Source organism: Diabrotica undecimpunctata, chromosome 4, assembly GCF_040954645.1.
Source record: "Diabrotica undecimpunctata isolate CICGRU chromosome 4, icDiaUnde3, whole genome shotgun sequence".
In the NCBI taxonomy this organism is placed as follows: Eukaryota; Metazoa; Arthropoda; class Insecta; order Coleoptera; family Chrysomelidae; genus Diabrotica; species Diabrotica undecimpunctata.
This window is the reverse complement of record NC_092806.1, coordinates 23824926-23838862: the sequence shown is the minus strand read 5'-3', so window position 1 is coordinate 23838862 and position 13937 is coordinate 23824926. Positions and strand designations below refer to the sequence as shown.

The window sequence follows — 13937 nt, the reverse complement described above, 5'->3', positions numbered from 1 at the left end:
ATCGAATTTTTACGTTACATTAATAATTCCCAAACATGATGAATCTGAGCAACTGTCTAAATTCGTGTGCAAAAAACTCGCCAGTTTTTAAATTGAATTGCATACTCACTGTGCGATGTGTTTACTTCCTTAAAGCGATATAAGATGTCAACTTAGATTAAAAATGAACGAAAAATACTTTGAAGAACTATTGAAGGAGAACAAAGTATTACACTAGTTTATTTTAATTTATATATTCAAATTGTCCGATACGGTACACAAAAGGTGCAGATTATTTGAATTAAATTGCAAGGGGTAGTTTGTATAAGAACAAAACTTACCAGCCTGGTTTGTTGTTTCATTTTAATTGAAATTTTCTTGTTTTGAAAATTAGTTTTAAGTTGTATTATATAAATAACTAATTAAATATCCATTACACACTTACACTTATAGATAGGCCTATTCTAGAACAACATTTGTAAACTTAAATAAAAAACTCTCCTATTAAATAATGAATAGTCTTCATTTGCTAATCAATTATTCATCTTCCAAAACCAATCTTTTCGGTTTCGGTTTCAACTCTCTGTGCTTCATTCTGTATTGTTTCAGTATGTTTTCGAAAAAATCTTCCTATAACAAATATAAAAAACATATAAATCTTTAGATTTCCATAAGATCTTAAAAGAGGTGAAGAATTTAAAAAGTTTATTAATTTGTTTATAAGCGTTATTATAGTGGGACAACCATGTGAAGCAACAGCAAAAACATGGACCATGTCTGGAAACTACAGAAGATCCTAAGAAACGACAGGAAAACAATGCCACTTCTACATGGAGAAAACGGCATAGTATATTCCACCGAAGTCATGAGAACCACCCTAGAAGTACAATGTTTCATGAACTACCACCAACAAGACTCTAAAAAAGAAGTGAGAGCGTACTCAAAAGAAGTGAGCGACCTGATCCGGAAAACCTCACCAAAGAAAGCACCTGGACCGTACGAAATAACCAACATGACTCTAAAATGCCTTCCAGCGAAAGCAGTCGTTGATCTTAACAACACAATAAAGGCATTGATGAGATTAAGATTCCCTAATTGATGGAAAGAAGGCCATGTGATCACAATCCATAAACCAGGAAAAACAGCATTTTTCCACAGAACTACAAGCCAATATCAAGCCAGCAGCCAGCAAAATTGTTGAAAGATACTTTCAAGGTTCGAAGAGAAAAATACTACAGGTCTTACCAGACCATTAAAAGCCAAAAATTTAAGCGAATGCCAGAGACTCAGGCTCACAGAATATACCGCAGCAGGCTTCAACAATAGACAGTACACCGGAACAGCCTTCCTAGATGTGAGCAAAACATTCGACAAAGTCTAGCACAAAGGACTGATCTACAAAATGAAGAACTATGAATACAGCAATGCCATGACAGAGCTACTCTCCGCATACCTCGCCAACCGAAAATTTAAGATTCACATAGGATAAGTCCTATGCGAAGTTGGAATTCTGGAGGTAGGAGTAGCACAGGGAGCTGTCTGTATATAACATATACACAGCTGACGCCCCCAGAACATCAGGCACCATGATAAGCCTTTATGCGGACGAGACGTCAATAACAGCCAAGACGCCCTAGAAGAATAATGGTGTCTATAGTGGAAAATTGTAGTAAATCCGGGAGAAGACCCAAGCAGTGATGTTTAAGAGACACGGCGTACCAGCCGAACAACAAGAAATGTAGGACACTCCCATCGGATGGTCAAATGAATCAAAGTATCTCAAGGTCAACATGAATAAGAGACGCACGTTCATGAACAGTACGGAAGGCAACAATGGGACACGTCAATATCAGAAGCCTAACTGGGAGAAGCAGCAGAACAAAGATAAGGCTCATCAACAGCATCATCCTGACATACGCATCTCTCGCATGGGGACGAAGAAGCTGGAAGACGAACAGGAAGAGGAGCCAAGCTTTCTGCAATGGAGTACTACAAGAAGCAGCGAACGTCTCTCGATACATAGCGGAAAGTTTCCTTTTCAGAGACACCCAACAGATCAGAGTGCTGGACCAGATGGATGACTAAGCATGAACATAATTCTCCGAATTAATGGATCATCCAAACCACATCCTACAAAAGATCGTAAGGTATTGTTACGATAAATTCTGACCCTAAACTGTAAATATTATGACTTATTCTGTTTTGTTGTAGAAATTTCGGCGTTTGTTTACTAGAAGCCTCTAGACCCGAATTATGATGAGTCATGGGCCACGACTCGAGGTTCCAAGCAGTTGAAAAACTAGTTTTAGCTGTTGACCTCCTTCTAGTTTATTCGATGGCGTTCCCGTTATTCTTGTCAACACCACCAACAATGTTCGAGTCTGCTATAGGGAATTCCGGAACTAACGGAGGTTTATATAAAAGAGAAATTTTATATGGAGGATCAGTTAAATCTGAAGACTCGCGCCCGCGATTTTAATTGTAACGTTCGTATAAAATAAATTATGTATTATTGAGTAGTTAAATAAATTAATATAAGTTATCGTGTTTTTAATAAATTAAAATAAGAACCTTTTAATAAAGACATTATAAATTAAATAAAGACAGCAGTTAAATAAATATCATTTCAGTATGATATGTTCCACCGATGGAAACAGTATCTGCTTGGTAACGATGAGCCGATCCTCATCCCATACTTCCTAAAAAAATAATATTAAAAAACAGTAAATAATCTCACTAGAGGGACCTATTTTCCTATTCGAATGTTAAGACTCTGGACTCTGCTCAGTCGAAAGGCTCTGGATGACTTACGGAAGCTCGATGCTCAGACATACAAAACATATAAAGACGACAAGAGAAGACCACAGCACTAAAGGCCTCGAGTCACTCTGTCCTGGACTTCATCCAGAGAAGACATCAAGTGGGAGTCTCGTTTCCCAAGACTCTCATATTATTATGATAGTAGCTTCTCATGGCGCATTATCGTGCTATGAGAAGGTTTATGGACGAGTGTTTGGGGCTCGGATGATTCATCCTTGATCTATTTGGACCAATCCTCCTCAACCAAATAATTGTTCCTATGGGTAGGCAAGTATCATTTAGGTCGGTGATTACCGTTGTATGTGTGTGTCAGAGAATGAGTCAGATTCCACTCCAGTAGCTACCGGATAATAGATTTTAATATTTTCAGTGAACTAGGATTTTTCGACGTCAGAAGTCCCAGAAGCTACGGAAGTCCCCGGGGTCCACTCCGTCCCTCTCTGCCCTACAGATATGTGGTTCGATCATCGAGCAAAAAGACAAAAGAGGGAATCTAATCGTTATGAAAAGGCGACCAAAAAAGTGGCCTCTGATGGCGGACATATCCGGAAATGCGAATGCGCCAAATTTAAATTTTCCGACACTTATTAACAGTAGCTATAAAATAGTTTTCAGAATGTGTCTTAGACGAGAATATTTTAATTAAATATTAACGATAACAGTCTAAAATGTGAAACAATTGTTAAAAAACTTCAATATAAATAAGATTTCATGTGACAGTTGGGACAAATAATAACATAACCCAACTAAATTTGATTTCTTAAACAAGGAAAGACTCTCTTTCCTTGTTTAATTTGGCCTCTCAAGATGGCACTTTCTGTCTAACAATATTTTTGCCCCCACTACCTTTACATTCCCTCTTTTGTCTTTTTGCTCGATGGGTTCGATACACCACGTAGGGCAGTCACACTCGACTACAACAACCGTAGGGACATGGGAGATGGTACATCGACCGAGGATGACATCTGCAGGAGACGTAGATGCCTCCACCACCGGGAAGGTGTTGTGTTTTTTTGTGTAATATTTTTGTAACTTTTATCTAATTTTTTGTAAAGCCTTGTATCTTTTCCCATTTTTACCGTCCTCTAAAGAGTCTCCAGAGGAGGGGGGAAACCATTGCACGCAGTCGATTAGTGAACTATTGGCGGACTAATGCACGCGCGGACGTCGCTTTTCTTGATTAATTATAAAGAAACTGCAGTTTGCATCGTTTAGTCTAGTGTGACCTAAGTATTTACCAGCAAAGTTGTGGCACATTGGAGCCAAAAACAGTCCTGTACAGGTCAGGAATTCGCTGAATCAGCAGCGGAGATTAGCCAACAATGTGTAAGAAAATCTATCAGTAGCTATAAACATTATCAATGATTTTAAATCAATAACCTTTAAACCATGTCGTGATTTGATTTATTTTTAACAGACATAGTAAACGGAGAAATTTACGGAATGTGCAGATTAATTGTCCTTTTTTTATATCTTAGTTCGATGATTATAAGATCAATTCTTACTTTTTTTATTTAGGATAATTAAACCTGTATTTATTCAACCCGTTATTGATTATTATAATCTTATATAAAAGCAATAAAGAAACTTTTTACCACCTTTATATGGATGTAATTCTGGATAAAAGTGATGGTCAATAATGGCGGTCTCCAGAGGTCATTTGGACATATCTTTATTTAACTACAATACCACTTTAAGGCCCGCTTTTTCCTGACTGTGAATAGATTATAAATAATAAGGATGATTGAAATGATGTGGTTGTTGCATGATAACAGATTTAGGACATTCTTGGTGCAGAAATTATTTGAAAGGAGACTATAATGGTATATACTTATTATTTACTATCAAACTTACCTTATCCTCCTGAGTAGAAACGGTTGATTCGGAAGATACATTAATAAACGTTACCTTTTTTGGGGAAACAGGAGGGGTCTTGCTTTGACCTTTACCTTTTAGAATCCCTTTGTGAGGAATTACTCTTTTTCCTACAACATAAAATACCACAAGTAACAATGGAAAAATTCTATAATGTAGTACAATGTTTACCTGTTTTCTTAAATAGTTCTTTTCTTTTCTCTTCACATTTATGCTTTATTTCCTCTACACTTTCTTGTAATTGTTGCATATTAGTTTTTTCATCGTCCCTTCTTTTGTCGATGATTTCAGATCTTTCTTCGAGGAAAGTTTTGCAGGCATCCAAATACGACTTTTTCCTTGACATCTCCAATATAGACTTATCATCGGATATATTATTTATGGCATCAGTTAAGGATTCTATCGTGTTTTCCTTTGCCGTTATTTTTTCCTTCAGTAATTGTATTTCGACCAATAAAATCTGATCTGCGTTTATTTTTTCTTGCAATGTGAACTTTTTGTTCAATAATTTATCCTTTTCCTCTTGTTTGTAGAATTTTTTTAAGGATTCAAAAGCCTAAAATTATATAGTTCAATGATTTAACTAAGTTTAAAACAAGTAGGTATGCCACAAATTTGACATTGCGATGAAGCCCAAGCAGCACAGATTGTAATTTTGTATGAGGAAGAATATACACCAAAAGATATCGCACGACGTTTCAGGAGAAGTCAATCTACAGTTTGGAATACTTTAAAAAGGTAGCAAGAGACATGAAAGTTTGTACGAAGGCCTGGTCAAGGACGCCCAAGGTGCACAACGCAATTATGATAATCGTTTTTTGGTTTTTAATTCTACACGAAATCGCTCATTGACATCGATGTACCTTAGAAATGAGCTACTAAATATTAGACAAGTTAATGTGAGTTCAAAAATAGTTAGACGAAGATTAAAAGAAGCAAACTTAAAGCCTAGACGCCATGCCAAAGTTCTACGTCTTCTTCAAAATCATAAAGCTAGTCGTTTAGAATTTGTAAGAACACATATTCAGTGGAATATCGAAAACTGGAAAAATGTTCTTTTCACTGATGAGACCAGAATCCTATTATGAAAGCCAGATGGTTGAAACCACGTCTACAAGAGTTGGACAATGATTCGCCACCTGCAATCTCGCCCAGACCGTTAGTTTTGGGGGTGGAGGCATAATTCTTTGGAGAGGAATTAATTGCGAGGGACGCACCGCACTTGTGGAAGTGATTTGACGGATGACTGGTGACTCTTACGATCAAAACATCCTGCAAGATCATGTTTTTCCATATGTTGGTTACATTGGATATGATAGATTCATGTTAATGCAGGATAATGCTCGACCACATGCCGCTACCATAGTGAGTAATTATCTTGATGAGGTCCAAATTCGAAGATTGGATTGGCCACCATTTAGCCCTGATTTAAATCCAATAGAGCTGCACAGGATGAACTGAATTGCTACATTTTTGTGAAAAGGGCGTTAAGACAGCGGCGAGCATTTATCAACGGAACATTTTAACACATTTGGTGGGGCTTCTAAACCACACTATGCTTCAAAATAGACTATGGATATTTCTGGAGGACAGGATTCTGCACCTGCGCATAAGGCCAAAACTACTCAACAGTGGCTTGAAAATCATGTACCCTCATTTATTAGTAGTGACTATTGGCCGCCAGCCAGCCCAGACCTTAATCCACTCGACTACAAATTGTGGTCAGTTTTAGAGGGCCTGTTCTGTACAAGATGTCGCTATAATGTGGAGTCATTGAAGCAGGCGTTGATAGAAGCTGTGGACAATTTTCCTAACGATCTCGTACGTACAGCGTACAAGATACAGCGATAACAGACTTCGGTGCTGTATTCAGGCAAATGGTGGTCTTCTTGAATATTTTTTTTTTTGTAGTTTGTAGTTTTAATGAACTACAGTGTGAAATTTTCAGTAATAAAGTGTAAAGTAAAAGTAAATCAACTTTTTCAAATCAAAACAAGATGTTTACTTTTTTTATTTAAATATCTTGTATTAACATTTATGTCAGGACTTGAGCATATATAATCATTTTAAGAAAGAAATAGACAAAATTTCCCGTTAAATTCAAATCAAGTGCTAGACAATTCTAACAACATGTATAACGGAAATGTAAACGTCAATTAAAATCGTGGTTTATTTCCATTAAGTAGAGTAGCTCCCAATACTCATGAAAATGAAAGTTTATAACAAATATAAGATTATATAATCTAAATGTTTAAATAAAATACATTAAAAATTTGCATACCTGTATTTTTTCTTGGATACTTTCTCCAGACTGATCTGCTTCCTTTTCAGCTTCAACAATTTGTTGTTTTATAGCATCAACTTTACTTGTAAACTCCTCTTTTAACTTATCTACCTGCTTTTGCTTCTCCACAATCTCTTCGTTTCGTTTATTAATCATTTCTTTAGTATCAGCAATTAGATTTCGTTTTAAAGATATCTCGGTATCAAGGTTTTGTTTCTTAACTTCCGTTATCTTTTGATTTATTCGGTTTAATTCACAGTTTAAATCATCAACTCTAAAATAAATTTGTAAACTGAAGTTTGAGATAATGTAGTGGAGAAAATGGTGTAAAATACTATTGTCACAAAGAAGACATATGGTTCGTGTATGAATATGAATATGTAGATGATGAATCTGCCGACTTTTTGTGATAATTAATCACAGACATACAATTTTCTTTGTCACTATCTATTAAACGTATTAGAAAGAAATCAGGCACTGAAAAAAAGACTATGCTAAGGACTATATCAACAACATAATACAAAATATAGATACATAAAAATACCTCAGTTTAATTTGTTTCTCACATTCTTCATTCAATTGAGTAAGAGTGTGCTCCTGAATACTATTTAAAACTTCCAAGTTCTTTTCAATCTCATTATACCTATTTTTCTTCTCATCTAAACCAGTTTCAAGATTCTCCTTTTCAACTTTTAAAGAATAAAATATTTCCAGGTTTATTAACTCTTCGCGGTTTTCATTAATTTGCTGTTTCAGGTGTAAATTTTCTTTGCGTAAAGAATCATCATCACCGTTACCTGAGGGGTTATTCGTTGCGAAAATCAAATCTCTGCGACGATTGCGTTCTTTTACAGCTGCGTCGATAGTGTTTTGAAATTTTCCTTTTTGGTTTTCGGCTTTGTACAGCATTTCGTTACGTTTCTTTTCTACATTTTTTGCTTTCAGCTCTAATTCTGTAACATACTGTTGCATTTTTTCTACAATTTCACAAGCATTTTGCTGGCTTTGTACAATATGTGACGTCTCTTCATCTAATCTTCCAATTTCAGAATTTAATTTATCGGCTTCCAGTTGTAGTAACTCAAGAGTCTTCTTTTCAGAGTTTATCTTCTGTAGAATATGATTATTTTGTCGTGTAAGAATTTCTGATTTCGTTTTCTGTATTTCCTAAAATATCACAATAAAACTAATTAAAAATAATTACTTATTATTTTATATCTGTGAGGGGTTGTTATACAACACTGAGAAACAATAACAGAGAATAATGATAAACAATATTGTATTATGCGTTTTTGTCTGTCCATCTGTGTGTCCAACACTTGAAAAAACAGATCTATAATGCTATATACAATAGAAACTATTGTTAAATTGAATTAGATCTACAGACGTGTAAATTGCTTCTATTCTGCAGGTCAAACAAGGTCATATGTGCATTGAGTACTATCCCAAGGAAATGATCAAAAATATAGTGTTTTTTTGACAGTCACTTAACTACTATCATTGTTTAAAAAAGATCTTTTGTAATCAATGCTACTATCTATTAATTGTTATAGATTCTATAGGAGTAGAATAACAAAGTTATGCAAGTTCATTCAAAGTTTTTTCATATTTTTTGTTTTATTAACAATTTAAGCGAAAAATTACTGATTTTTAGAATTTTCGTCTAGAAGAAAAACCTATTATATTTTATCAAAAACTGATATATGAATCGGTTAATTCATTTTAAAAAGCCTTTAAACTGAGCTGTTGTAAACGTTTTTTGGTTCATTTATTTATTAATCATTAAAAGAGTTAACAATTATAAAATGGTAGAAATTGTTAAAACCTTTTACAAAAATGAGTGTATAACTTTTGCTTCAAAAGAAGGCTTTTGTGGTGAACAATATGTAATAAAAATTGCAAAACGATTCATTGAATAGCTTTTAAACAATTAAATTTGTTTATCCCAAATTTGCGAAAATTAACAAGTTTTTGCAACGCTATAATTTTATTAAAAATAATTAAAGAATGTACCTGTTGTTTAATAAAGGCTTTACACTGTTTATGAATAATTTCTTCTGCCTGTTTGTAATTTAGTTTAAGGTTAACGTTTTCCATTTCTATACTCTCATTAGTAAGATTAGCTACTTCAGGTGGTTGGCCATTAATGACTTGATCATCAAAATTAGTATTTCGCTGATGATTGATTTGATACTCCGTTGGGAGTACTACTTTTTCAGGCTCTAACATATATTGTATTTGTTGTTCCATATTGTTTATTTGTATGGTTATCTGAAATAAAAAAAATATATTTATTGATGCAGTTTAGTAAAAGTGCCATACTTGATATAAAAATAGAGTAATTATGATTTTGGAAACCATCTGTTTTAAAAAATAATGATATTAACCATATAAAAAAAATATCACAAACACCAACTAGGTATTGTTTAACATATAGAACTGACAAGCACGATGAAAAATAGAAGTTATTGTATAAAGTTGTATGCTTTGCTCAAATAATTTAAATGCTGAAATTATACACGCCAAATTTTATAGAATAAGGGTGCTGATGATGAGTTCCTATCTATTTTAGTTTAATTATATTATGTTATAGTAGAAATATATTATACTTACATGGTTCTACTGGTATCGTATATAAATATATAACTCGTTAATAATAATAATTATTAAAAATATTGACATTTATATCTCCACAAATAATTTGAGTTTCAAATTTGAAAGGGATTTGGTTTGGTTGTCGGATTTAATTTCTACCAACTTTAGAAAATGTAAATTTACTAAAAATGATGGCGAATAATTATATATTTTTTATTTTTGTTGGAGTTTCAAAATTTGAAAATACTGATTAAGTTTTTTATTGCTTAATAATCAAATAAATTAATTTTTAAGCAATAAATTTAATTTAGAAAATAGAAATTTGTTATGACATTTAATATGTCAATTATCATAACTTTGAACATGGCCGTCTTTATATGAACATTACGGGGGTCGTCCCTATAATACTATATTACAAATCTATCTATGGGCCGTACTTTGAGCTATTCTTTTGTATTGATGATTTAGGAATATGTTTGTTTTGAGTTTAATATTGTTAATTTAATGAAATATACAATATTTTACCACATTTAGTAAAATTTAGAACGAGTTTTTAGTGTATAATATTTCATGTTAAACCATTTCTATACTCGAATCGAACCAGGTCTTTTCATAGAGGTAATACCACAGTATGTAATACCAATTCTAATTTTTCTTTGGAAGCTTTAAGAGTTCATGAGCTAAATTACCTAAAACACGCCCTTGTCCTTTGAAAGCTATTTAATAATTTTTGGGTAGGTTATCGGACCAGCACATAATCTTATATTAATAGGGGAAATTTTCAAAGAGAATTTAAGACTCTTTAAAGTTGTATTTTCCACAAAAGAAAATAGAATAGAGTTTTTATAGGGTTTTTTTTTAGAGAATTTTGTTTTGATTTGACAATTTAAATTAGATCACGGTAGAAGAAGAGAATTTATTTGAGTACTTCCAGGATCATAGAATAAGATAATATGTACTAAACTTATAAAATAATTTATGGTACCTATTAGTGTAGTAAGAAAATACGAACTTGACGGATATGAAATTTATATCAATGAATTCTGCTTCACTTACTGATGATTGTACAATGAATTTCTATTGGGTGCAAAATATTCTTTTTTATGCAATTTCTATTTAAAATATGTCATTTTTAAAAGCCACCGCCATTATATACCATGAAACAAGAAGTAGTGAAATTTCATATGCTCAAGAAGTGTAATTTTAACCAGTGTTGCCATAGGTAGTTAAGCAAAACATATTTTCTTGAAAAAATATCAGAGATTTTTAATTAAATATTTTAACATTTTAATCTTAACTCATTTTAACAAAAAAATACTGCTTTGTTAGCAGGTTTAGGTTAGGTTTGCTTCCTTAGGTTAGATTAAAACATTTTATTCTTAATTGGTTTAGTTTTATGGAGTTTGTTCTGCATGTAAATATTTTTATTTACAATTAATATTGGCTATGGACACGGATTCTTAGTTTATATAGTCACTTCCAGTCCAGATCGAGTTTGAAGTCAAAATTTGACCAACAACGTTGGCAAATAAGCAAAAAATAATTATTATATATTTACTAGACAGTTCAGACTCGGATCAGTTTACAGAGAATATTGAATATGGTCCTGTTTGTGCTCATATTTGATCTTCTTACGATTTGTTCTAATACAAGGTTGAGTAAATTCGTTTAAAGCGGATCTCCTTGTTTTAAACATCTATTTACTGTGACCTGCATTGAAAAGCTTTCTTCCGTTGTTAAATTATTTTTCATGTTCCTAACACGAAATGGCCTCATATAGCATCATTCGGTTTATAGAGTCGTATGCCTCTAAAATCGATAAATAACATATGTATGTAATCTTAAGTTTTGTTGGTAGCTATTGATTTGAATGAATTCTAACGTACCGATTTGATCAATAGTTGTTCTTGCTTGTCTAAACCCTTCATGGTAATTTCCGATAGCTTTGTTTTTATATTTCATTAATCTTTTCCTAATCATTTTGCGAATATTTTATAGACCACTTCTAATAGCGCTGTATTTATATAATTTTCGCAGCCCGTTTTGTCGCCTTTTTTTAGATCTGGCAAATAATAGCGCTATTCCATTGTTTCGGCATTTCGTCCCTTTGCCAAACTGCTAATATTCAGCGAAATATTCTTTCTTGCAGTATTTCGGCGCCCTTTTAACAATCTAGGCTGGCGCTTTCTCCTGTTCTCTTGTTATTTTTTAGGTCTCTTATAACTTCATTCAGAGTTGGTTCCTTGCACGTTTCCTCATCGTCGTCTTGTCAATTCTAATTTCCCTATACTTCCTCCTGTTAGTCTGTATTTAACTGATCTTCGAACTACTCCGCCCATCTGTGTAATTTTTCTGTAGTTTTTTCTAGAAGCAAACTATCTTTGTTTATTTATATTCATACTTTGTATAATTCTTTTTAGTTTCTTTGAATTTCCTAACTTCTTGGTAGAAGTTTTTTACCTGATTGTTTATGTAGTATGTAGGCTTTTATGTTTTTCAATAATTGCTTTTCTAGCTGTTTTTTTTCTTCCTTCTGCAAATTCTTTTCCCTTCACCGTTTCTACAGTGGGTGATCAAATTATTATGATCAGTCACAAAAGTTTAAGTTTTTCAAATTTGTTCAAAAATTTTATAATATAATCATATGCTATACGATTAAGGTATGCCAATATATTTTGTCACTAATAACCTTTCTTTTTGGACATTTACAGCTCTAGAAGTGTCATTTGTGTCAAATTACGTGGCAACATACACATTGTGGTAAATTTGCGCTTGGAGTTTACAACTGAATATGTATATTTTTGTATTGGTTTTGAAAGATTAGTATCGTTTTATCTTTGTAGTATGTTTTATTAATGTATTAGTGGTGATTGTGAGTGAAAAAAATCTATCAGTTTTAATTTTAAAGACATTTTCAAGACACAAGAGTGAGCATCAAGAAAAAAATTGATACCAACAAACCCCTGACTCACCAGCGTGCCCAAAAATGTGGTCGAAAGCGTGTCACTACACCCAGAGACGGAAGAAAAATGAGGGATATCTTCGTAAACAATTGAAAGAAGCCAAGAAGAATCCTCACGGAACTTATTCGTGAAGCTGGGATGCCAGTTTCTGACATGACAGTCCGCAGAAGGCTTGCTGAGCAAGGTTTCAAATCATATCGTCCTGCCAAAAAACCAAAGTTGGAATCAGGTAAATTACGTCAGGTAAATTACGTCACTACTAAAGTTTAAATCCTTATAACCACTGTTTTTATCCTAAAAAAATATCTTATAGTTTTTTTTATTTACAGGTTTGTTTCTCCGATGAGCCTACAGTGGAGATACTCATGGATAAGTCGGCCTTCATCCGAAGGCGAGTGGGTGAAAAATATCACAAGGATTGCATAGTGGAGCGAGTAAAGCATCCTTTTCATGGTATGGTCTGTGATCAACAGTAAGGGCACAGGGAGGCTGTACATTGTGAATGGAATGATGAATCAACATCAGTATATTGAAGTTCTGGAAAGAAAGCACATGCCACAAATCAAAAAATGGTTTGGCGAATCGGAGGATTTAACATTTATGCACGATTCAGCACCGTGCCATAAGGCATAAACAGTAACATCGTACCTGGGAAAAAAGAAAATTAAAGTACTGAAGTGGCCAGGTAATTCCCCAGACCTCAATCCGATCGAAAATCTATGGCAGCTTATGAAGAGGGGGATTGTCCAGGAAATTGTCACAAATAAGCAGCAGTTAATTGAGAGACTCATTGCCACCTGGCACAGAAACGATAAAATAAAAGAGGACTGCCTAAGAAACATTCAAATCATGCTAAGGAGGATCAAAGCTGCCATAGAAGCTAAAGGAGGTCACACAAAGTATTAAAAAAATTGTTATTTAAGGTCAAAGAAAAAATATTTTAAAATTTTGTAAAAGAACGTGTTTATGATCTATTTTTATATTATATTCACATCATTAGACGCTTATATGCAGTTTTATTCTTTATTAAACAGCAAAATACAAAGTTTTTGAAGTGATCATAATAATTTGATCACTCACTGTATTTTTGCTAACATAAGACATGGCTGTCTGTATGTGTTCTATTATGTTTTACTTCACTGGCTTCTGTAGCCTTTATTTATTTCTTCCTCTAGTCTGTTTACAACCTGCTTCTACTGAAGGCGCTCTAATTGGTAATTTAATCCATCTCTAACAATTTTGGAATTATTGGCAATTTTTTTTAAATTACTAGTGTATGGTTACTGTTGGTATCTACCTCTTCACAACTCCTGCAATCGACTATTGCCTTATGATGTATGCTTTCTATTAAAATATGGTCTATCTGATTTTTTACTTTTCCATCGGAGGAGGTACATGTTACCTTATGTAAAAAAGACTAC

General features: G+C 33.4%; 1 protein-coding gene across 1 annotated transcript; it reads right to left on the bottom strand.

Moving 5' to 3' along the window:
* LOC140438169 (uncharacterized) lies at nucleotides 1–9686 on the bottom strand. Its single transcript, XM_072527881.1, has 7 exons — nucleotides 9572–9686; nucleotides 8972–9229; nucleotides 7503–8125; nucleotides 6956–7232; nucleotides 4846–5230; nucleotides 4654–4784; nucleotides 1–609 (listed from the first exon to the last, which is right to left on the bottom strand). The coding sequence occupies exons 2-7, from the start codon at nucleotides 9206–9208 to the stop codon at nucleotides 517–519; spliced, it is 1746 nt and encodes a 581-aa protein (XP_072383982.1). The 5' UTR covers nucleotides 9209–9229; nucleotides 9572–9686; the 3' UTR covers nucleotides 1–516.
* Nucleotides 9687–13937: the final 4251 nt, after the last annotated feature.

Excerpts from the sequence above, each read along its gene's own strand:
- LOC140438169 (XM_072527881.1), bottom strand. The coding sequence starts at position 9,208 with ATGGAACAACAAATACAATATATGTTAGAGCCTGAAAAAGTAGTACTC. Across the intron at positions 8,126-8,971 it reads AAGCCTTTATTAAACAACAG|GAAATACAGAAAACGAAATC; the intron begins GTACATTCTTTA and ends GTGATATTTTAG. Across the intron at positions 610-4,653 it reads TTTCTACTCAGGAGGATAAG|GAAGATTTTTTCGAAAACAT; the intron begins GTAAGTTTGATA and ends TATTTGTTATAG.